This window comes from Ambystoma mexicanum, chromosome 7q (genome assembly GCF_040938575.1).
Source record: "Ambystoma mexicanum isolate Mex_15411 chromosome 7q, UKY_AmexF1_1, whole genome shotgun sequence".
NCBI classification, from domain to species: Eukaryota; Metazoa; Chordata; class Amphibia; order Caudata; family Ambystomatidae; genus Ambystoma; species Ambystoma mexicanum.
The window spans coordinates 555,754,935-555,780,184 of NC_090941.1; the positions used below are offsets into that span (position 1 = coordinate 555,754,935).

General features: G+C 44.7%; 1 protein-coding gene across 1 annotated transcript in view; it reads left to right on the forward strand.

The window, feature by feature from the left end:
* VWA8 (von Willebrand factor A domain containing 8) overlaps positions 1–25,250 on the forward strand; it is a 3,012,337-nt gene that overhangs the window by 1,224,881 nt on the left and 1,762,206 nt on the right. The window contains exon 19 of the mRNA XM_069639376.1: positions 6,576–6,682. Coding sequence (XP_069495477.1) covers positions 6,576–6,682 — 107 coding nt within the window. The remainder of the gene's footprint in view (positions 1–6,575; positions 6,683–25,250) is intronic.

Below are 25,250 nucleotides of genomic sequence, written 5' to 3' on the forward strand. Positions count from 1 at the left end.
CCGAACTTTCGGACGGCGAGGGCACCAAGGCGTCGAAGGACAGCCGAACGCACGTCCCCGGCCTCGGAAGGTCGTCCATCCCGGCGACTATGGGGAAGTCCCCCGGCGACAAAAGCGTTACACATACACACGCTAAACACAAAAAATCCACCCGAGATTCGACGTCGTCGAAACCTCGGAAAGAGGCACAGAAGGAGCGGTCCGAAAGGACGTCCTCTGGGCGGTCCCGGTCGAGGTCGCCGCACGACGTCAGGCAAGCCTCCACACTTGCACAGAGTGCCTCGACCATTAATATCCCGGAAGATCAATCGTCCGGAGACGAACACGACTTCCACCCCCAGCCTGCACCCCAGGAAAAGGGTACATCACTTGGGAGTAAAGAGGGGCCAGTTTCGAAGGCTAGTTCGAAAGACAGGGATTCCACCTCCGATCCTCGACGCCAGGCGTCGAAAGATAAGGGAAAGGGGAAACACACTTCCACCCACGGGGAAGGGGGTAAACAGCAAAGGAAACAACCCTTGCAGTCCTCCACTACAAAAGAACTGACCAAGTCTTCTCAGGGCCAATCCATAGAAAGTCCCAGCAAGGTCACCCCAAGCTCAAAACTCTGGTCATGCGAGGACATTGACAGAGTAATGTCAAGGATGTCTTCCTTGTCGAATTTTTTCGAAAGACACCCTGAACAACTCCTAGCTTTAAACCCTCAGGAAGATTCTCCCTCAGGGTCAGGGGACCCTATCCCCTCAAATAAAAGACCCCGGGTCGAAACACCATTTAGGCCTTTAGACCCCATCGAGGTCCAACCCTATTCTTACCTCTTCCCTACAGACCAAGGAAACTCTTCCCTGATAGAAGGTCAGGAAATTGACACGCCAGAAGATCCTGCAGGATCAGATTATTACGACGAAGACGAGGATGAGCCAGAAAATAGCCCAGATATTTTCAGAATGGACTCACCAGTCGAAAGGGAAGCCCCAGTGTCTGACTCCCCAATAGATAATCAGCCCCTCCTGAATGAACTGCTCTTTCGGGCAGCTAACCACTTCCACATAGACACACAAGGTGTCCAGGAAGAAAGGGACTTTGCGGAAGAACTAATAGGGGAAAGGAAGCCAGTAGCCCAGACCATTCCCATCCTAAAATCTGTTCAACGCAGAATAGCACCATCCCTTGTCAACCCAAACCTGACAAGACCTGTAAATCCGAGAGTGGAGAAGCTGTTTAAAGCAGCCCAGTCGGACCCCCTATATATTAGAGGTCAACTTAAGCCAGACTCTCTAGTAGTAACCAACACCCGCAAAAGAGCTGGTACACCATTATCTTCCTCTGAGGCTCCCCCCGACAAAGAAAGTAAAAAACTTTATGGTTTTGGCAGGAAAGTAGCTTCCACGGCAGCCTACCAAGCCAGAATCGCGAATTCCACCACACTGTTGGCTAGCTACAACTGTCACCAGTGGGAAGAAGTGGCAGCACTAATAGACTCTGCTCCCGAACCCCTTAAAAGCCAGCTAGCTCGCATTTGTGCGGAAGGAAGGAACGTGTCAGGCTGCACTATAAAAGCAACTCTGGACGCCGCTGACAATGCGGGTAGACTTATAGCAGAGGGGACTGTCATCAAAAGGCATGCTTGGTTGAGGCAGTCGGGATTCAAAGCAGAAACACAAGCTGCGCTCTTAGACAAACCAGTGGAAAGTGATCTCCTGTTTGGGAAGGCAGTCGAGGACGCTCTAAAAAACGCTAAGGAAGAATTCGACACCCTCAAATCCCTTGGCCAGTTAACTACCAAACCACCTAACCAAAGAGGGAATGGCAATTTTCGTCGCCCCCGCGGCCAAAATTCCAATAGAGGAAATAGCTACTCCCACACCCAGGGTACACAGTGGAACACCAGCTCACAACAGTCTACCCAGGCGTATGGTAGGGGTAGTAAAAGAGGACGTGGTAGAGGCAGAGGCAGCCCCAGTAAAGGAGGAGGCACACCTCCACCAAAGCAGTGACGCTCAGTTCAGGGTACCTTCCCATGCAACCCCAGTAGGGGGACGAATATCAAGTTTCACCAAGGCATGGGAAGGGATAACATCCGACAGATGGGTGCTGTCAACAGTATCCAATGGGTACTGCATAGAACTACTGCAACGTCCCCTAAACCATCCTCCAAGACAAAAAGTCCACTCTTTACAACATCAGAAGATCCTCCTCGAGGAGATCGCCATTCTGCTAGAAAAGGACGCGATAGAACTCGTCCCGGGACACCAGGTAAACAAGGGTATCTATTCAACTTACTTCCTTGTGCCAAAGAAAGATTTAACAATGCGTCCAGTTTTGGACTTACGGCCTGCCAACAAGTATGTCAAGCCCCAAAAATTCCGTATGACCACACTACAAGAGGTAATCCCACTCCTAAAAAAGGGGGATTACATGGCAACCTTGGATATGAAAGATGCCTATTTTCATATTTCCATGCTCCCGGCGCACAGAAAATACTTGCGCTTCAAGGTAGACAGTCGCCACTACCAATTCAAGGTACTGCCCTTCGGGATAGCTTCTGCACCAAGGGTATTCACCAAGGTACTGGCGGTGGCAGCTGCACACCTACGCAGGGAGGCAATCCCATTGTACCCTTATCTGGACGACTGGCTCATAACGGGGGAAACCCCAGGAATCTGCAGATCAAACATTCAGAGGACCATCGACCTCCTCCACGAATTAGGCTTCTCCATCAACGAGAAAAAGTCAAGTCTGGTGCCAAGCACCTCAAAACAGTTTCTAGGAGCTATCCTAGATACTCAGAAAGGATTGACCTTCCCTTCGGAAGAAAGAATTCGGAACATACTTCTGCAAATTCCGCATTATCAGTCAGGTCAACAGATAACAGTACGCAAAGCTATGCGGTTACTCGGCATGATGGCGTCATGCATTTACCTGGTCCCCCACGCGCGTCTGCGCATGCGTCCCATGCAGGAATGGTTGGCGAAACAGTGGTCTCAGGCAAGTGGTCAGTGGGACGATCTAGTGGTCGTTTCGCCAACACTCGTACAGAACCTACACTGGTGGACAAGAGAGAATCTCGCAAAGGGGAAACCCTTTTACGATCCCGAAGTACAGGCAGTGGTGACGACAGATGCATGCCTGACGGGGTGGGGAGCTCACCATCTCCACCACACAGCTCAGGGTCTCTGGTCTCACTCAGTAGCCAAGAACCACATCAATCTGCTAGAGCTTCTGGCAGTATTCCGAGCGCTGCAGGCGTTCGAGCCCCATCTACTAAACTTGTCGGTGCAGATCAGGACGGACAGCACGACAGCCATGTTCTATCTGAACAAGCAAGGAGGGACTCGTTCGCCAAATCTGTCCAAGCTTGCCCAGAAAATATGGATATGGGCACTCAGACGGAACATCTTCCTGTCATCGCAACATGTTCCAGGGGAGCTCAATTCCCTAGCGGATGCTCTAAGCAGAGACTCCCTCCCAGAAGAACACGAATGGGTCCTTCACAAAGACGTAGTAGAAGATCTCTTCTCTCAGTGGGGTTTCCCCACTATAGACCTATTCGCCACAAGCGAAAACAAACAATGCCCAGGATTTGCATCCAGGTTCCCACAACCGGACTCCCAGGGGAATGCCCTGTGGATGAACTGGTCAGGGATGTTTGCGTACGCTTTCCCACCAACTCCTCTCATCAGGAAGGTGGTGTACAAGATGAACAAGGAATCGATGACGCTCATCCTAGTTGCTCCCATGTGGGCGAGACAACCATGGTTTCCACACCTACGCAGGATGGCGGTATGCGAGCCCATCAGACTCCCAGCCTGGTACAACCTTCTGTCCCAGCAACAAGGTCAAACAGTGCATCAGGAACCCAACTCTATGAACCTAGCAGCATGGCTCCTGAAGTCATAGAGTTTGGACATCTCAAATTACCACAGAGGTGTATGGACATTCTAAAAGAGTCCAGGAAACCAAATACAAGGCACTGTTACTTTGACAAGTGGAAAAGATTCGTTATCTGGTGCCAGAGTAAACAAATCAACCCGGTTGATTGCACTCCTTCCAACGTTGTAACATACATGCTCCACCTGCTGGATGCAGGGTTGGTTTTTAACTCTCTGAAAGTACACCTGGCAGCCCTCTCAGCCTACACCACATCCCATAACAAGGTTTCGTGTTAGAAAGTACCAGTGGTTAAAGCCTTCATGGAAGGAGTAAAGAGACTTCACCCTCCTATCTCGAACCCACCGCCAGGATGGGATCTCAATGTGGTGCTATCTAAGCTCATGGGGCCCCCCTTCGAACCCATGCATAAAAGTAGTCTCAAACACCTGACTTATAAAACGGCCTTCTTAGTAGCCATTACCTCCATAAGAAGGGTCAGTGAAATTCAGGCTCTGTCAGTGCAAGATCCTTTCTTTACTATCCACAAGGACAAACTGGTTTTACGCACACACCCTAGATTCTCACCAAAATTCATATCCAAGTTCCATGTAAACCAGTCCATCGAGCTTCCGGCTTTCTTCCAAAACCCACAAAGCTCGGCTGAGGTGAAACTACACACCCTAGATGTGCGTAGGGCGGTCTTATACTATGTAAATAAAACCAGACCGCTAAGGAAAACGGATCAACTGTTTGTCTCCGTAGCTACAGGCAGAGAGGGGGATCGCGTCTCTAAGGGCGCTATCTCAAAGTGGATTATCAACTGTATACAGCTGTGTTACTCTCTTTCTAAAAAAACTCTGCCTTTTACGCCAAGGGCCCACTCTACCAGAGGCATTGGGGCCACTCTGGCTTTCATTGCAAATGTTCCCCTTGACACCATTTGCAAAGCAGCTACTTGGAGCTCTATTCACACTTTTACTCAGCATTACTGCATTGACACTCATTCCAAGGCAGATACACAAGTGGGACAAGCGGTTCTAAGACACCTGTTTGCTCATGACCCTTCTCACATCCCACCTCCTTCTTCTGGTACTGCTCGCTAATCTATGCACAGCATGTGATCTAAGCAGATTCCACAAGCCTCAGAAGGGATACATTACTCACCGTAATCGTATTTCTGATGCTTGTATCTGCTTAGATTCACATGCGACCCACCCTTCCTCCCCTCCGAGAGAAGGCGCATGGTTGCTTGTAGTCTTACCTTTCTGTCTATCTGCTTGGACTATCTGTACTCACGCTACTCCTCATGCTACCTCATGTCAGGAAAAACACAATCTGGGGATCCTAGACGCGTGAGGGATCATGGGTACAGGGGACGTCACACTAGGGATAGTATTACTGGCACGCCCTGTGTCGACGCCCATTTTTCGACTTCGAAAAACAAACTGTAATACTCCGCAGCTTCCACTAGATGTCGGCCTATGCACAGCATGTGATCTAAGCAGATACAAGCATCAGAAATACGATTACGGTGAGTAATGTATCCCATATATATATAGGGGTTTGGCGTTGGGTGGGGGGTTTCCCCCCACATGTATGTTACAATTGACCTTCACAATTCGGTCAATTGTGAAAAGGTCAAATGTAATTCGAACAGTTGTAAAACGAATAATTCGTATACAACTGCTGAGGCACTGGGCAATGCACCCCCCTAAGCGGCCTACGGCAGGCAGACAACTCACTGCATTTGAACAATATATCACGTCTCACTCAAGGGATACACATCTTATCTCAGCATTCTATTTACTAATATCTGAAGGGGGTATTCAGGAGAAGTGGACATACATGGACAAGTGGGAGAGAACCCTGGATCGACAAATATCAAAGGAGGAATGGGAGATTCTGTGGGGTAATATCCAGGGGCTCACTCGATCCATCCAATTAAGGGAGATGTGTTATAAAGCCCTCACCCAATTGCATTATACCCCGGATAGTCTTAGATCCATGTATCCAGAGACTTCCTTGGATTGCTGGCGAAGATGTACGGGACGGAGGGACTGGATGCACATTTTGTGGTCTTGCCAAGCTCTGACACCATTTTGGGAACAAGTGTGCACAATGGTGAAGGAAGTGATGGGGGCTGATACACCCATATGGATAAGGGAATGCCTTTTGGGCCTTTGGACAAAGAAAACAGCACCACAAGGAAGGGCACGCTTTAAGGCATGTATGGTTTTGACATTGGCAGCATTACTAGCGATTGCCCGGAATTTGAAGAAGAATGTTGCCCCTACCCACCATGAATGGCTAAACGAGATCTGGCATATATTAGCTATGGAATGGGTTACCTATAATTTACAAGGGGACTATCAAAAGTTCAAGGAAGACTGGGGCTTATTGTTGGGATACCTAAGGGATGAGTATCGAATTCAATTATGTTGTAACTTATGCAAAACATTTTGTCGGGGTGGGGGGTAGAGGGAAACAGGAAGGTGGGGTGCAGAGGGGGGTGTTTGCTTTATGTTGCAAAATGTCAATTAAAAGAAAAAAAGGGAAAAAAAGTTTGAGAAATAAACTTGTGACCATAGAATTATGCTTGGTTCCAGTCCTGAAGCAGGAGTCTGACATTTGCAGGTGAAAAATGTATTTGTTGTTTTTGAACTGATTCTGTACAAACGTCCGCTTTTCTGATTTCTTTGTAGGTGAAATTAAATCTGGCATCCTGAAGATTGGCAGTGTCACAGTGCCTGTGTATGATCCAAATGAGAAGATGAAAGTGCCTGATGTTCTTTTTTATGAAAACACCCAGGTAAATTGCCTTATCACATAACTCGAATGTAAGGCCCTTTGTTTGGGGGATGTTGGTAACAATGTGAATATTGATATTCGCTATTTCTTATGCATATTTTCATAGGAACCCCGTCAAATACTTCCTACATTAACAGGTGGGCTGTCCTTTGCAGGGGTTGTTTGTACATAATGTGCTACTGGCCGGCCCTTTAATTAACATGCAGGAGTGTCACTATGAAGGTGATTTATATAGCACAAACCTAACTAGAAAGCAGTAGAGATAGTGGTACATAAGGGGGTATCGGCTTATGGGTATTTGTTCCTCATTTGTAAGTTGTGTTCTTTCCTGAATCACAGGGAGGAGGAAGACAGTATGATGTTAGCAGAACTGTTGTTACCGGACAATGGTGGGAGCATAGCAGGAGAATGCCTGTTTTCTGGTCTTCTTCTTCTTGCACTTCTTTGATTCCAGTGTGGCGATATTTTGGCGCCTGCTATTGCGTTGTCTTCCATAGATGGTGATCTTTTCAGCTAACTTTGATGGCGTCTTTGAATTTTTTTTATTTTTTTATTTAAAAGTTGTTTATTAGTTTGATTAACAAACTTTTGCAACATCATTGTCATTATTACAAAAATTAAAACGTGAAAAATGACAATGCATAGTCTATTTTACATTATACATATATTTACAAGCAATTCTTTTCCCTTTTAATTTTGAGCAGATCATCTTCTAAGATACCATACATTAGGTTATTTGAATTTGCAAACTTAACTATGTCAGTAAGTTAGATTAGTTCAAAGTTGTGCATATAAAACACAATTTCCTTACATTTTACTTGTGCAAACGTTTAATCTAATTCGTTGACTAACATGTCAAGAAATTTTGTTAATGCCAAGTTTGATTTGCATGAGAAACCTCACATAAAAAACTTCCAACACCATTCTCTCGACTCTTTTGTGGTACCAAGTAGATTAACACCAAATAATGACGCTCGACAAGCTTCAAAGTAGGTACAAAAAATTGTTAGGTGCTTTAAGGTTTTCTTTTGGGCGTCATCACAGCAAAAGTGACATAACGCTTTATTACCTGGGGAAGTGCCCTTGTCCTAACTCGCTGTTTTCTCCAGAGTGTGTAATTGGTTAAGCTTAAATTTTAAATATAAATCTTGCGATTTACTAGAAGGAAATTTCAGCAAATATGCTTTACGAGGAATTCTTGCCATTGCAAAGGTAGATGCTTCTGAGTATAATTTCTTCGTGTGCATCTCGTTTAAAGTAGTAAGCCAATTGTGCTCAAGAGCCTTTTTTTTACAAATGGAGAAGGATACCACTGAAGGTGGCTCGCCACTCTTAAGCATAATGAGAAATTCCTCGTAAAGTGAATTTTCTGGCAGAAATAACATCTTTGCGACATTAGATAAATGGCACCAGTGATATCTGGCGGATAGAGCAGTTAGTCCTAACTCTTGTCATAATACATAGTTGGGAAGTGAGTTGGGCATTGTTAATGTGGTCTTCTATAATTGGCCCTGTATTTGGTCGAGTATGGAATCAATGTTTACCAGACATCAATCTAAGCCATACAATATAATAGCTTCTACTTTTAGCAAGTAGAATTCTAATAAGGGACCCATAGGAAATGTCCAAAATGTTGCAAACACAATCTTCATTTGAGAACTCAATGCACATATTTTTGCAATCAAATTTGTTTTCCACATTTTTGTTGAGAGATAATCTCTCATATCATAACCCAAATACTTCAAACTTGTGTCAACAGGAATGATAATGCTATTTATGGACCATTTCATGATTCAAAGTTTCTTTTTCATATTTTTAAAAATAAAGATTCTTGATTTACTCATTTTACACGTGAGATTGTGATTAAAGAGGTAATATGAGAATATACCAAGTTTTTTATGTAAGCCATAGGGTGTGCGATTGAATAGTAGCACATCATCTGCAAAGGCAATCCATTGAATTTTGCGGTGCCCGAGCCTTTCAGGATTGGAAATCTCAGTTTTCCATATTTGTTCAATGTCACAGTGGTAGAGGTTAAACAGGGTCGCTGCCAAATTGCATTCCTGTTTAATCCCCACCCCCAGGAATGGGCTTGGTGGTAGCACCAGAGCTGCCAATTCTCACTAAGTAGGATGTTTCATGATGTAATTTTGCCACAAGTGATATTAGGTATTTGGGCACACCTTTCCTTTCGAGTTTCTGCCATAAGATTGTACGAATCACACAGTCAAAAGCTGCGGAAGGATCAATTGATGCCATATATAAGGCACCGGCATTAGGCATTTTAGTTTTGGACAATAAATGTGCCAATACAGTCGCGTTCAAAGGCGAAAGAACAGCATATTTGTGTAAATGTGCCTGTAACTGTTGGAGAAGCAGGATCGCAAATATCTTAGCACCAGCATCGATAAGTGCAATGGGTCGGAGGCCTTCAGGTTCGGTCTCCCGCCCCCCTTCTTGTAAACAGGAATTATGATTGATTGCAACCATGAAGGTGGCATTTGGGAGGACTTGGTGATCTCATCAAACTGAATTTTGAGCAAAGGAGCACATAGCTCCGGGTTTAGTTTTAGGACACAAGGTGAAATACAGTCAGGACCCGGAACATTGGAGTTGTTGAGTTTTCCAATAGCCCACATAATGTCAGCAAGAGACCAACCATTGAAATCTTCCACCCTGCACTATGTGAATTTAGAGAGCCGATTGTTAAATCTGTCAGGCAGCAAGAACTTTGTTTTATAAAATCCGGTCCATACTTCTTCAGAGATGTTTGGACGTTTGTTCACAATTCAATCGAGCATCGTTTCCCCTTAGTAAGGCCTAAGTTGAGCGTCTATCATTCCGACATAAGGTGGTGATCATTGCCTGATTGATAGTGTGGTGAGAATAGGTTCTATGATTTTTGATTTTATTGTGACATCTATTGCTTATTATTCTTTTTTGACGTTGGAATTCCACATCATCCAATCTTAGTTTTCTTAACTGCCTGATCTCAACGTTTTAAAAAAAAATGTTTAATAGATTTAGTTCGTTACCAGTTGGGTAGGAGGATTGTTTGAGTTGTTTAGCTAAATTACTGGTTTTGACCAAAGCTGCAATTGAGGCCTTAATTATGGCAGCAATTTCTGATAAAGGTAGTGAGTCAATGGCAGCTCCAGTACCCAACCTCAATGTTTGATTGAGATTCTTTGTAATGAGTGCATTGAGCCTCTTACATGTGTGCGGGTTCCACCTTAAAGAGGCCCCTGGTCGATCACATTCAATCAAAGTATTGAGGGGATCACTCTTCAAACATGGGATCTGCAATTGAATTTTCAGATGTAAAATGTTGTGATCGCTTAACCCAGACACAATGATTTCGACTTCATTACCATAGGCATAGATCCTCTGATACTGCAATGTAGTCAATACATGATTTCAAATTATTGCGTGTCCAGGTATGAGTACATCCCTTAGCCTGAAACGGGGTCAACACAATATTCCATTGGGTCAAGAGTGTATACCAAAGTGCACCTCTCTTTTTGGAGGGAGATATGTAAGACAAGTTATCGCTTTTCCCTTCTGAGGATAAGTGTCGAGTACAGTCTGAATTAAGGTCACCTCCGAGGATTACTTTACAATTTGGCTACTTGGAAACTCATCAAACAGTAACTCGAGACTTTCGAAAAGCTTTTCAATGGGAATGTGAAGCGGATTGAAATATAGTGAGATTATTAAATAGAAGCCCCGTGTGCATGATCCCAACTCGATAACAATGGCCACAAAAGACTGAGTAGTATGGGTCATCAACAGCGAAAATATAAGATCAATACTAAGAAAGATCACAACTTCGCCTGAGGGTCTGCCTTTGAGTCCGTGTATAGCTTCCCTCTGGAGAGCAACAAAACCTTTAATCTCAATAGATTTAATAGACATTGGGGGTCATTACGAGTATGGTGGTACGGGGTTAACGGCACCGGTAAGGATGCTGGTGCTGTTAATCCCCTAGCGCCGCATTGCGAGGTCCCTTAACGGGTCCCACTAGGGCCGGCTGGTTTTACCAGCCACCCTTAGCGGGACCCGTTAAGAGACCATGGAGCTAATAACGGGCCCGCAATTTGCAAATTAGTTCAGCTATTATGGTGGATTGCACTTGAAATACCATCCTATAGTTGTTAACAGAGGGGAGTGTAATCCATAGAATATCTCTTGATATTAAAGTTCTGAGTGCCAGGATTTTTTGGAATGCCTGAAGCATAAAGAAACGGTTAAGGCTTTTATCTCCATTTGTTTCCGGACAGTTAATCCAGCCCAAGATGTCAGATATCTGCAAAGAATGAGCATAGTCTTCATTGGGGCAGTTAATCTGACCGATATCTTGCTGGATCGTTCGCACTTTGTTGTTGATGAGAGGCAGAGCATCAAGTTGGTACAACTTTGTTGGAGTATTGGAGGGGACGAGGTTAGATTTATCCACGGTCAGATTCCCGTGTACATCCTCGTTTAGCTGTGGGAGCTTCTGTTCTAACCTAGAGTCAGGTGCACCTTTCAGGCAAGTGGGCAATGAGATGTTTGTGTCAACAACTTTATTCACAATTCACACAGTGGTTTCCATCATTGAGCATCAGCCACTCCCCCTCATCATTGATTATCCCACCAGAATCTGAGTTTTTCCCAACAGTGTTTTTTTTATTCTGGACAGGTTTATAGTATGTAGAAAGCAATGATTGCTGTGGAGTTGAGTGATGATGAAAACTCTGTTTATCCAAAATAGTGTCACCCACTGGAATGATTTGTTTTTTCCCCTAGATCCTCCCATGCGAGACTGCAGCTGGAGAGCTAATCTGCTTTCCAAGGAAAGCTCATCCACGTTGATCCCTAGTTCAGTTGAAAGCTGTATGGAAGGGTTGGTCAGCGGAACGTCGTGCACAGGGACGTCGCTGTTTAAGTTACTGGAAGCAATAATTTGTTGTTTTTGGTTCCCTTTTTATTTTTTTGTTATTGACTACAGCTTCTGCTTGAGTAGCCTTGCGCAGATTGAGTCTGTTCATTGCACGTACATATAACCTTTTTTGTTTTCGTGAGGCAAAATGTTTTTGATGGGTGCTCTCATGAGTATCATCCGGGGGCATCTCACACGCCATTGGAGTTGTTTTTTTATGCGTCTCTTCATCTATAATGGCTATGAGAGCAGATGGGCTATCTCGATGATCAGGATTGAATGTGAGTTGTACCTGTCCGTCTTGCATATCTAGAGGGCTCATTCCCCCCTCATTGGGTTGATTGAAGAAGAGTTGTTCAATTTTTTCTGCATGGATCGAGTCCATCTGACAGAGTTGGGCATGAGTTAAAATTTGGATAGTCTCACTGATTTTAAGTGCATTTACTGTTTGAGCGAATGTTTGTGGACATTCAAATGTTGGACAGCCTACAGAGGAGTTGTAATTAACCTCAGCAGTGCTGGTAGAAGGGTCTGTTTGTGTAGCAGTGGAATGGTAGTGAGTCGTGGAGGGCGAGGGTGAAATACAGCCTCCTTCTTTGTTGTAGTTCTCAGCAAATATGAAGCCTTCCAATTTGTTTAATTTGGCGAGCATTACTGTCAGAGAGGATTTGATGTCGCAAAGCTCATAATGAGTATAGTCGAGTCCACGATCCAGCAATTTGAGTATTCTCGAGATTACAGGGTAGGAGGATTCAAATATTTGTAGGTCTTCTGCTAAAGTGGAGGGATTCGATTCTAGATCAGAATTGTTTACCCCATTGATGGGTATGGGAGGAGGACAGGATTCACTCTCAGGAGAAGAGCATGTTTGTCCCTCATTATTTTGGGAGGACTCTTCTGTGTCTACAGCAATCAGTAAGGATTTGTTGGAGAATTGTTCCATCTCACTAGGGGATAGATGCGGTACAAAGGAAGGAGTGCAATGTTCTTCACAATGTAAGTGGACTTTGTCTTTGCGGCTTGGGCGGGCTGTAACTAGAGTTGAGGGACCAGCGGAAAGTAGTACCCTTTTTTTCCAATTTCAGTAAAACAGCTGGTGCCAGAATAGAAATATCGGACGGAGGCCTAAGGAGGTGTCCTCTATTATTCCCAGGCAATTACTCGTTTCAGTTTCAGGTACGTTTAAAAAACTTTTCCTTGCGTTGGGACGGGATTTGTGTGATATTGACATCTCTGCTGGGCAGAGTGCCTTCTCCCCCTGACCACTGGGTACAATGTTCGAAAATACTATTGCGAGCGTAAGTGGCGCATCATAGCAATGAATTGCATCATAGGGAATTCCAACAGAAAAGAACGTATTATTACTCACACTTTGAACAAGAGCCTTGGCTTTTTGATTATTTGGAGATAACGCTTTGTCGCAAGAATCCGCAGATGACATGTGTGTAATGGGATTCATTTTGCTTGTTTTGGCAATAGTTTTGTTTTCAATGTGGCCGCTACGCAGCCGCGCTGACATTGCACACTTTAAAGAGCATGACGGGTCACGCGTCGCCTACTTTCTGTTGATATTTAATAAGAGTTAATTTACTGCCCTGTGGCAAGTTGTTTGTATAGGGTGATGGTGCACCAATCACTTACCAGTCTAAATAATAAGAAGCAGGTACAAGTTAATCACCTACTGCCACATACCCACACGCCCACCCGAACAGCCCAACAGCCGAGTACTTTGGTGGTACTTCTGATGCGTGTGCGCTGGTGCACATGCACCGTAGTAATATGGGATGCTGGGAAGGCGGGCATGGCCACCATACATGCAACAAAGGCGGCGCGAATTAGAAATCAGAGAACAAAGTAAGGTAAGATAAAGAAGCAGGGTGAGCTAAGAGTTCGATCCAAGTCTGTATCCAAGTCCTTGAGAAAAGGGCTTAAGTTCATACAATAGAATGTAACAACCAAATGCAACATGTAGTGATACTGACTTAACTTTCTAAACCTGCCCTCATGTCCTGACAAGAGCGTGTTTCAGTTAGGCAGGCGCATGGCATTCACACGGCGTCCGTGAATAGTAGCAGTTGGTAAAACAGCAAAACAGTCTCTGGCACAGTCCAACAGCCAAGTACTTTGGTGGTACGTCTGGTGCGCGCGCACTGTAGTAATATGGGATGCTGGGAAAGGGGGCGTGGCCACCGTACGTGCAACAAAGGCGACGCGATTTGGAAGTCCGGACAAGAGCGTGTTTCAGTTAGGCAGGCGCTTCTCCTTGCGCATGGCGTTCACACAGAGTCCGTGAATAGTAGCAGTTGGTAAAACAGCAAAACCGTCTCTGGCACAGCCCAACAGCCAAGTACTTTGGTGGCACTTCTGGGGCGCGTCTTGGACGTTAGAGCTGTGTAAGTGATGCCGCCTGTCTTGAAGGCGATGCATGCTTGGAGAAGGAGCTAGTGTAATTAATTGAGAAAGGTAGAGATGTAGTAATATTTCATCAGGCCTTAAATGTGATTGGGACATCTGCCGGCTGCCACGGGTTGATGCCACCATCCAGATGGGAGAGCACCAGGTCCTAGATGTTGGATCTGAAGTCTACAATGGGGATGAAGGTTTTGATTCAGCACAAGAGTGAGAGCTGGTACCATGTCTTCTTGGCAATGTATGCTTTGAAGGAGAGCTCACAATCCATGTGAAGCAGAGGAGCTTTTCACCAGGCTACATAAAAAAGAAAACGAGGTTTAAAACTGAGATGGGAAGAGTAAAGGGCAAAGGATAGGGTCTGTGATAGCTTGGGTGCACATCCATCCAGGCAAAATAGATCATAAATCAGAACGAGTACATCCTGAGGTGTCTGAAGGATAGGAGAATATTTACATGAGGGCAGTTTTAGAAAGTTAAGTCAGTATCACTACATGTTGCATTTGGTTGTGTAATAATCTTGGGTTGTGTTCAAGCAGAACCTTGAAGAGTGTTTGTCTTTTATTTCCCAGGAGTATATTTGATTCCTCTCACTAAACAAATTCCAGAAACAAATTCCAGAACGGTATTTCTGGAACTGCCAAGTCTATTGGCCAAAAGTGGCCATGTAAAGAAAAAATTGTGCAAATGGGGGATTGTGGGTGGAGACAAATACAGTAGATGAAGGGAGTTGAGGCAGATGTCTGTTTGGAGTGAGAATATGATACTGTTTTGTGAACTGCTTGATTGCTTTGAGCATATCTTTGGCTCTGGGGCTGTCATGTTTGGAGGGGTGCTAAAACACCTTTGTGTCATTGTTAGCTTGGGTATGTTAAAACAGTCTAGGGAACAGGAGAAGCAAAGACCTTCTATTTATTCCTTATTTTTTCTTTTTTTTTAAATTATGATATGGTTGAAAAAGTCCAACCTTAAATAAATTGCATACAACATTAAAGTGTAAATTTCATGCAAACATTAAAACATCTAAACAAATTTGGAAGTGTGAATATTCCATAAGAAGAAAAGTAAACATTTCAAATAGATACAATATGTCATAACCAAAACACCCCACTCATACAAAGCCTAAGATTCCAAAAAATTCATAAAAGGCAACACATTTTAAAATTAGAATGTCATCAGGGTTCAGTTTCCAATTTCAGTGCACTCATGAATCCTGTTACTGCCACTACAGTTGATGTCATGCTCCTAGCCAAAGAGACAGTCAAAATCAATTCATTTCCGTTATCAAATTTCAATTGAGACAATGTCCTTAACAGATGGGACGGAGCTGAGAGAGTGCCACATAATCTATTAACCAAGGTTTTACTGCTTCCGAGGCACATTTGCAAAACCTACAGAAAATGCAATCCTTAATAAGTACACCATATAGTGCAAGCGTTTGTTTTGATAGGATTAGGTTCCAACAAAAACAAAGGAAGTTCAACCGGGTAGCTCTGTCTGGATAGATGCTAAGAAATTGAGCTAGTATTCCTAATTTGTTATGTTCCCCTTGTAAATGTCAGAGTGCAACTCTCTGTGTTTTCCAGAATGACAGTACATAATTGTTGAATATATTTCAAATGTGCACAACTTTGGTTTAAGTAGATTTTATTCAGATCTACGAATGGTGAGTTTCCCGCAGCATAGAGGATCTTTCTCACTAGTGATAGGATCTTCCAGTGTGCTCCTGCTGTCAGGGAAAATATACCAAGCTCATATCTTTGATTATTTATCTTTATATAGCATGTGGCGATGTTATACAGCAAATGGCATCATCATACAGCAGGTACGGCAAATTACAACATTTATTCGACATGACTTCCGCACATATACATTCTTAATTCTATTGACGTGTGCAGTTATGATACATCAACCATCCCATCTGGTGTACAGTTCGTAAGTCTGTAATAATGTTTCAGGCAGATGCCTAAACACCAGTTGTCTTTCCCATGTATGTCCGGTACGGTACCCATATGTCTTTTGGTCGTGACGTTGTTACTATGGTTTGCACATATCCTGCCTTATTTTCATTGATTCTTGTCATTTCGGTGAGCCATTGTTTTTGTGTTGGTGCTTCTTTTTGGCGAGTATGCAACCTATGTTGAATAGTCTTCAGGTTTTTATGTCGGTTTTGCCAATTTCGCCTATTAAGTATTTTGGATGAGGTAACAGCGCAATGTCCAGCATTTCATATAGTATTTGTGTAATTTGTTTCCCGAAGTCGGCGATAGGAAGGCAGTTCCAGAACATATGTATAGTATCTGCATCATCGGTATTGCATTTCGGACAGAGTTGTGTATTTTGAAGGTTGAATCTCGTGATGTGTTTTAGGGGTATAATGAAGTCTGTTTAGTACTTTATATTGAATCAGCCGTAGCTGTGAGTTGTATCTCTTTCCCACTGTTCTCTAAGTTTAGACTTTAAGGGATTTAATTTTGTAATTTAGAGTACAATCGCGATAGAAATGTTTTCCTGTTCTTGTTCTGTATCACCATTTCCATGCACTCATTGGTTTCAGGCTCGTTTGGGGAGGATGACCACTGTCGTTGTACAGCAGCTCTTACTCAAAAATATTGCTGTATTTTCACTGGTTTGTCCCCTAATTTTTCTTTAAACTCGGTTATAGTCACAAATCTGCCCCCTGGGAATAGGTCTCTGAGTTTCATTGTTCTGTCCGGGTCCCAAGCAGACTGAATATCAGTGTCCATAGTTGGGGGTAGATCAAGGGTGCACCATTGCAGAATGTTCCAATTGTATGGTTTGGTAATATTGAGCCGTGCCATTATGCGTCTCCAGGCGCCAAGTTTAGTGAGCCGTGGGTCGAACGGGCAGGCATCTTTCTTATGTGAACATATTAGTGTGGATTGTATGTTAGGTGCAGCTGAGCGTTTTTCAATATCAATATGGGAGTATTTGATGTCAGGGATATACCATAGATCAGCGTAGTGGGCTTGTCAGCCAGGTAATATAGTTCAAAGTCGGGGTATGGTTTGGTGAGTGATTCCCATTTTACCTGTGCCCCATGCAAATCTCCCTGCCAATCTGCAGAGCGAGTTGAAGAATTGTCGCCCAGGCCAAATTGGAATGGTATTAAAACAATACAGTAGTTTTGGTGCAACAATCATTTTCAGGACGGCAAACCGGCCTATCAATGACAGCGGGCGCTTACCCCGAAGTGTGAGTTTATGCTCTAGTGTATTGAGTTAGTTTGCATGATTGCGTTCCTATAGATGTTTGTGTGTCCATGCAACCTGGATTTCTAGATATTTCACTGTTTATCCTGCCCATTTCATACCCTGTAGCTGCGTAGGGATAGAGGTTTTATTGTTCAGGGGGAACAGTTCAGATTTCGTGGTGTTAATTTTATAACCAGAATATAGGGTAAACTTCTCGACTACAATTAGAATTGGTGAGATATTTTCCTCTGGGTGTTTCAGGTATATTAGGGTGTCATCAGCATATAAATATATAATTTGTGGGGGTCCCTGTATGCGTATTCCTCTGTGAGCGTGGAATTCTCAGATCCTACTTGCAAAGGGCGCTATCGTTAATGCGAACAGCATTGGGGAGAATGGACACCCTTGCCTTGTCCCCCTGGATAGTTTTATGGTTTCGTAGTAGTTCCTGTTGGTACTCGCTTTGGCCCCCTGGGTCAGTGTATAGCAATTTAACAAATTTACAGAAGTCTCTCCCTAATCCCATACGTCTCAGGACCCCAAATCGAAAGTTCCATGACATGGAGACCAAGGCTTTTTCTGCGTCAAGTATCATTGCAGCTGCCGGGATTTCTGGATTTATTATTATCATGGTTCCCAATAGTCACCTCGGATTTAGGGCAGTGGATCTCCCAGGTATGAATCCTGACTGGTCCGGGTGTACCAAGTCAGGCATGGAAGGTAATATACTCTGTTAGCAAGCACTTTGGCGATGATTTTCGCATCTGAATTTTTCAGAGAGAGTGGGTGATATGAGGCCATTTCGTTAGTGGGCTTCCCTGTTATAGCAAGGGCAGTTATTACCACCTCAGTGAGAGAAAGGGCAATTTTCCCACATTGCATGCTTCCAGCCACACTTTCAGTAGTCTAGGAGCGAGAGTATCTTTTCGAAGTTTTATATAGTTCTATGCCTATGCTGTCAGGGCCCGGGGCTTTACTTGATGCTAGCGAAGATATGGCATCAGTGATTTCTTCCACCGTGATTGGACTGCTTAATTTAGCACTGGATATATTATCCAGAGTGGGAAGTTTAGTTAGTGCCAGGTATCGGTCTACCTCTTCTCTCATGACTTTATCGTTATTAGAATAGAGTGACCGGTAGTAATCTCTAAACATGTTTATTTCTTCATGTCTAATGGTGGTCTGCCCATTAGGTTTGGTAATCCCACTTATGTGTTGTTAAAAGTGTTGGGGGGGGGTGGTTTCCTGGATGTCTTGCTTGTTTTGTTTTAAGGAATCGATTTTCCACGCTGTTTGCTGCGTTTTGGATTGTTTTATTCGTGAAATGGTTTATTCATCTTGAGTCAAAACCATGTGAGGTGACAGTTGTGACATTCATGTGACATGATTTTTTTTTTAAAAAGGTAAGTGCAGTGTCCATAGTGTTGAGTGAGAGTTGATGTGTATGTTTTTAGAGTTGCAATATTTTGTACATGTTACAATGATTTGGTACATTAGAAACAATTGTGCAGACGGGGAGAGAGAAGGTGGACAGAAAAAAGTGGTTAGCAAGGATTCGGATGGGTTCATGATTTAGAACATGTATTGGTACAAAATATTGCAACTCTAAAAATATACACACCACTCTCACTCGACACTATGCACACTGCACTTATCTTTTTTTAAAAAAAAATCATGTCACAACTGTCACCTCACATGGTTTTGAATTGTATCAGCCTTGATAAGGACCTACGGGTCGAAACACGGTCGACTACTTGGGGACATAAGAGCCCCGTATGTACTACATGTGTACCATAACTCAAGATGAATAAACCATTTCACGAATAAAACAATCCAAAACTCAGCAAAAAGCGTGGAAAATCGATTCCTTAAAACAAAATAAGCAAGATATTCAGGAAACCACCCACCACCAACCCTTTTAGCAAACTAACGAGGTTTTGGCTATTCCTCAAAAAGGAACCTGTGATCTTGCGACCTATGACCACCAGCAAGAAGAACCATGAATAACAGTGCTTAGCAAGGTCATTTCCAACTCTAGAGCCCAAGCCTTAATTTCACTTATGTGTTGTGTCTCACATTCCCCCTTAATTATCCCGGCTAGTAACCTCCCTGGGCGATCTGCCTCACTGTATCGTCTTGTTTATGTATCGAGTCTCAAGGTCTGCTAGTTAACAGAACTTTTGTCTGTTGTCCTTGATGACTCCTAGCAATGCCCTATTATGCGAACTGCTGCATTCATTCTCACATTTCCTCAGATTCTCTTCAATCTCCCGCAGTTCTATTCTAGTAGATTTTAAGATTCCAGCTGTGGCAGCAATCATTGTCCCCCCTCATAGCCACACCTTGAACGTCTCCCAAACCGTGGAGACATTGGGCACCGAATTCTCATTTTCTGTAAAGAACGTGTCAATCTCGATGCTTAGTGTCTCCAATAGGGAATCGTCCAGTAATGCCGACGGGGGCATTTTCCATGTGGATCTTGGTATATTAGTGGCATCTTGACATATTTCAAGTAGTCTGGGTGAATGGTGAGACCATGTGCATGGTAAAATCGTGGTTTTGCATGTGCCGCTCGTCCAAGACTCAGATATCAGCCAAAAATCTATCCGGGAATGGGCATCATGCATGGTAGAATAGTATGTGTATTCCTTGTGGGTTGGATGTTCCGATCTCCAGATGTCTATTAGGCTGTATTGAGACATAACCTGTTCTATCGTACTAGATGTTTTGGTCACGTCTCTCTGTTTGGTGCTCAATCTGTCCATGGAGAGGTCTAATATTGTATTGAAATCCCCTCCCCAGATAATGGGGACATCAGGGGCGTGATCTAGTAATGCCATACTCTAATGTAAAATGTTGGATCATTGGAGTTAGGATCGTAAGTGTTCACAAGGATTAATGGTCTGTTATTAATGGTGCTGGACAGCACAACAAATCTGCTGTCATGGTCTATATTTGAAGTTCCCATGCTGAAGTCGATAAATTTGTGTATAAGCGTTATTACTCCCCTAGCTTGTGAAGAGTAATAGAGTGAAATCTGTTCTTCCCCCATTTATACGCCATCTGCTTGTGGGTTGGCTCTAGGGCATGAGTTTCTTGGAGCATTGGAATGTTGGGGGTGTGGCGGTCAAGATACGCCCAGATCTTTCTTGCCTTAATTGGGTTGTTTAGACCTCTTAACATTCAAAGCGATCAGCTTCAACTGGGTAGCCATGTAGTATAGTTGATTTCATTATCCTTGTCTTCACATAATGTTATAGCTAGATTGTTCGTAAGCACGATACCACTTGCACAACCACCGCCACAACCTTTTTGAATTTTACAACCTGTAACTACCGGGCAGGTGAGTGCCCGGGTATTTTGGACATTAAGTATACTGATTCTTCCTCGACCCATCCTATCCCACCCACCACCATCACCATCAACCCCAACTTGAAGATGTGACCATGTCAAACTTGTGGATAAGCCCTTGGGGGACATGTTGACAGTGTAGCCTCTCGTTAGCTCAACTCTCCTCAGTTATGATAAAGCGTTTTTCATCCGTCACCAGTGTAGTGTGGTGCTAGACTCGCCAATTAGTTGTGTAGTTGCTCGTCATTTTCAGTAATTTTCTGCTAAGCGGTTTTCCTCGTTGTTGCATAGTGTATCGGCCCCTGAGTGTGGTAGCAAATGGGGCATAGGTATGTGCGATTCCACAAAGGCTGTTTCCTGGATTGGGTCTTCGAAGAAATGGGCCTTTCCGTCATGCTGTAGTCGCAGATTGGCTGGGAATATTAGCGAATATTGGATCTTTCTGGCACACAGGAGGCTTTTCACAGTGTCATAGGATCTTCTTTGTGTTTGAACGGCAGTTGCGAGGTCTGGATATATATGTATTCTGTTGTACTCGAACTGCAGTGTGCCTTTTTCCCTGGCGAGCCGGAGTACCATGTCCCTGTCTCAGTAATTTAACAGTCTGGCAATGACTGTCCTCGGGGTGGGGGGGCTCTGGGGCTAGTGTTCGATGCATCCTCTCAACTAGAAACTGTGTTGAGAATCTTGAGGGGTCGAAGAGCGATTTGAGGAGATTCTCCATCAATATTTCCATGGGACCCTTTATTGCTGCTTCAGGGATCCCGACCACCCGGATGTCGTTCCGCCGGGACCTTGACTCCAGATCATCACATTTATTTACCACTTTCCTTAGCTCAGTTTGGATAGTATTCAATGTGCGATTGTGGCGTGCTATGCTGTCTTCGTTCGTGCTGATGTGCCCCTCCGTGATTCAGCTGCTTTCTTTTTCAATCTTTGCTTTCAGTGACCCTGTTGTGCCAACAATATCATCCAGCTTCACATTGATGGCTAAAAACCCATTTTGCATGGTTTGCAGCAGCTGGTCGTCTCTTAAGGTCTACGCTCCTAATGTCACTTGCGAGTTGCTGGAGGGAGAGGGGGATTCAGGTGGAGAGGGTCTAGGGCCTGTAAAGGAGTCCATTGGGCCTTTCTTTTTGTGGGCACCTTTGGTCATGTTGGTCGTTTAGCAGTACAAGCGATGCAAGCTCCTGTATGTTCTCTATCCAGCATATGTTGCTGCTACTAAGGGGTGGGCACACTGTCTGCTGTGTACTGCTTAATCTGTTGTTTTGGCAGGGGCTGATGGCCTACGTGCAGCACAGTGTGAGGGAAGTATTGGTAGCTCAAGGTTGCAGCAGTGATATAACAGCTCTGCTTGATCAATTAGTGTCCTTCCCAGTGTCCTGGTCACGGCGTGTTACGGCGTTATCTAGTTGCAGGGAGGCTGCACCTTGTGGGGACTGGGAGTACAGTTCACATGAAATAATGTGCTCCGTAGAGTTGTGGTGCGGATGTCACTCCAGAGATGAAGCACCGCGCTCTAACCAGGACTGGTTAAGGAATCTGCGTACTAGTATGGGTGTGTGGCTCTTGTGATACGTATATGGTGCTGAACACCTGAATGTTGATGGGTCTGGTAGAGCGCTGGCTGAGCTGCTCTCTGCAATGTCTCAGAAAGGCTGTGAGCAGGGGATTATGCAGCAGATTATGCCCAGAGTGTCTGTTGTTGAAAGAGGTTATGCTCACCAGATGCTGGTTTGTTTTCTGGCCTGCGCAGTTTCACGCAGTGCCAGCTACGGCATCTCAAGCTAGTGCCCCCAAGCCGTGTTCACATATCAGGCCCTGGGGCACCTCAGGAGGTAGGGTAGGGTAACATTGTAGATCCTACCCTCTACGTCTCATCCGATGCCTGGGCGCACAGGCCACTCCGCGATTTCTCTGGACCGCGCCACGACTTGGCGCTGAGTGCCAGGTGCTGGGGTGCCCTCGACAGCACAGCGGAAGGACTGGGTCAGCGTGAGTCTGCGGGCAGGGGCGCCCTGCCCTCTGCTCTCACATGGACTCGGTAGCGCTGGAGCCTAGCCCGCTTGTTGCCACCGGCACGGGGAAGCAGCATGCCACCGGCCTGTTCTTCTCTCAGGTCGGCAACGGTCCCTTGGTTCGCCTACTCTTCAGCTAGCTGTGTTCGCGGGGGAAGTCAGTAATCCACCCCTACAGCAGGGTGTGAGCAGGAGAGGTAAAGCCTGTGGTGCGTCAGCCGGGGTCATCAACAACCGGGTTGCCGAGCTCAGGAAGGCAAAGGCACCTCACCCCTCACAGCGCGCTCGTCCAGCTGCACCAAATCTGCTTAGTTGTCAGCTCAGGATATCTCGAGCTGCAGCAATGGGATCTCCTTCATTTTTGGTAGGAATATGCACAATTGCTTCCTGCACCTTATCTTCAGTTCAAAAGGAATCGGGCAGACGTGGCAGCGGATTTATTTTTCCAGATCAATAGTTGAGGAGCGGAGCTGCACGTTGAGGCAGCCATCTTGTGGGCTGCTCAACAGCGCCCCCACCAAGCTCATATCTTATTGCATCAATAGGGATAGACTTTGGGACGTACACCACTCTTTTCCAAATGATTCCCTCCAAGAGGGGCAGAAGCTCTAAAATCTTAAAGAGATATACCTCTATTCCATATAGCAGTTTAGGGATGATCTTGCCTTCATAATAGCATAATGCAGGTTTTAATGTAAATTTACCACATTTCGTATCAACTCTGACTGATTGGTTGGTCATAGTAGAAGCTCTGGTTTTAAACCAGCAGTGTACACTTGACAAACTCGGACCAGCATTCAAAGATAACACCAGATACATTAATTCATTCACTTTAGCAATTTCCGTATTGTCAATGTACCATCTCTGACTACATTGCTTCTTAGATCCAGTCAGCTGGATGATCTTAGTCGTGTCAGGATTCACTCTCAGATACAAATCTTCCAAATAACTCACAAAAGCATTGGTCAGTCTCTGTAAACCAACTGCCGTAACATCAAACAGAAGGTAGTCATCTGCATAAGCCAGCCAACTAAAACGCAACCCATGGAGTTTTGGGGAGACAAATACCACGGGTGATAAGTGGTCATCAACATCGGCTAGGTATAGATGAAAGAGGCAGGGCGCTAACATGCAGCGCTGCCTTGCACCCCTACCAGCTGTTATACATTGGGAAAGAGCCCCAGAGTGGTTCAGCCGTACCCTTAAGTTTGAATCAGAGTATAAGGCGATTATAAGTCTCAGAAAACCTTAGGGAACCCCACACAATATCAATTTGTGCCATAACCGTCCCCTATCAACGGCATTAAATGCTGCTGTAAGGTCGAATGAGGCCACAAATATACTTTGGCACCATTCTAGGCAAGCGGCTGAAACAATTCATTATTACCCGATTCAAGGAAGTATCCATATTTTGCCTAAATCCCGTTTGCCATTTTTCAATTCTCCTGGATACTGCCAACCATGATTCTCAATGGGAAAGTAGGATAGATGAAAAAGCCTTGCTGTCTGCATCTAGAATCGCGATCGGACGATAATTCCGGGGATTTGCCTGGTCACCTCTTTTATAAATGGGGACCACATGGAGTTGGTGGATAGACTCCTGTTTTTACAATGTTTTGGTAGAGAAACAACAGGACCACTGCCCACAGGGTAGGATCGCCCTTAAACAGATAATTTGAGGGGGATGTACGCCTTCCCGATATTGAGCGATACTATCAGGCAGCCCAGTTAAGAGTCCTCATCCCCCACCTCAGAGACAGGAAGGATTTGCAATGGGTCCAGCTGGACAACGACAACCTGACCCCTGCGACACTCTGAGTGGCTATGGGTCCCCAGACCACAACTCACACGAAGACTACGCAACCATCCAATACTGGGGACAATATGGAACATATTGAAGGAGGGAAAAGGGATGAGGGGAGTGACCACATGGCCATCCCCTCTGGGCCCCAGGGATCAGAGAAGAAATCCCTGAACACTCTATGTACCAAACCTGGTTCGACGCAGGCCTCGAAAGGGGGGTCGGACAGCTATGGAGGGAAGACAAATTCATAGCAATCTCAGACTTGGAAGACACCCTCCAACTGCACCCATTCCTGACTTTTCTCTATCTACGCTTGAAGGGCATCTTATGAAAGCGGGAATGGAAAACCAGAATACGAACAGAACTCGCCCCCTTCGAGAAAATCCTCAACACAACCTCCACGAATAAAGGCCTGATTGCACTTATGTACAGTGCTCTGATCTGTACAGACCAAAACTCGAACCTCCGCCTCAAAGAGAAATGGGAAAAAGATTTCAACAGAGAATTTGACCAACAAGCATGGGCCACAATTTGCAAAACACCATCCCGAATATCGATCGCCGTGCAATACAAACTACATGCTATAAAATTACTTCACAGATGGCAGTACAACCCCCACAGACTATCGAAAATGTATCAGACCAACAGCCCACAATGCTGGAGACAATGTGGAATGGAAGCTAACTACTGGCAAATGTGGTGGGACTGCCCCAAAGTCTGCATATATTGGAATGAAGTGCTCGGCTGGATCAAACAAATATACGGCATCAAGAGGGAACCATCTCCCCTACTGACTGTATTTGGCCTAGAAGAAGAAGGCGACGAACTAACCAGGATAAAGGGACTGG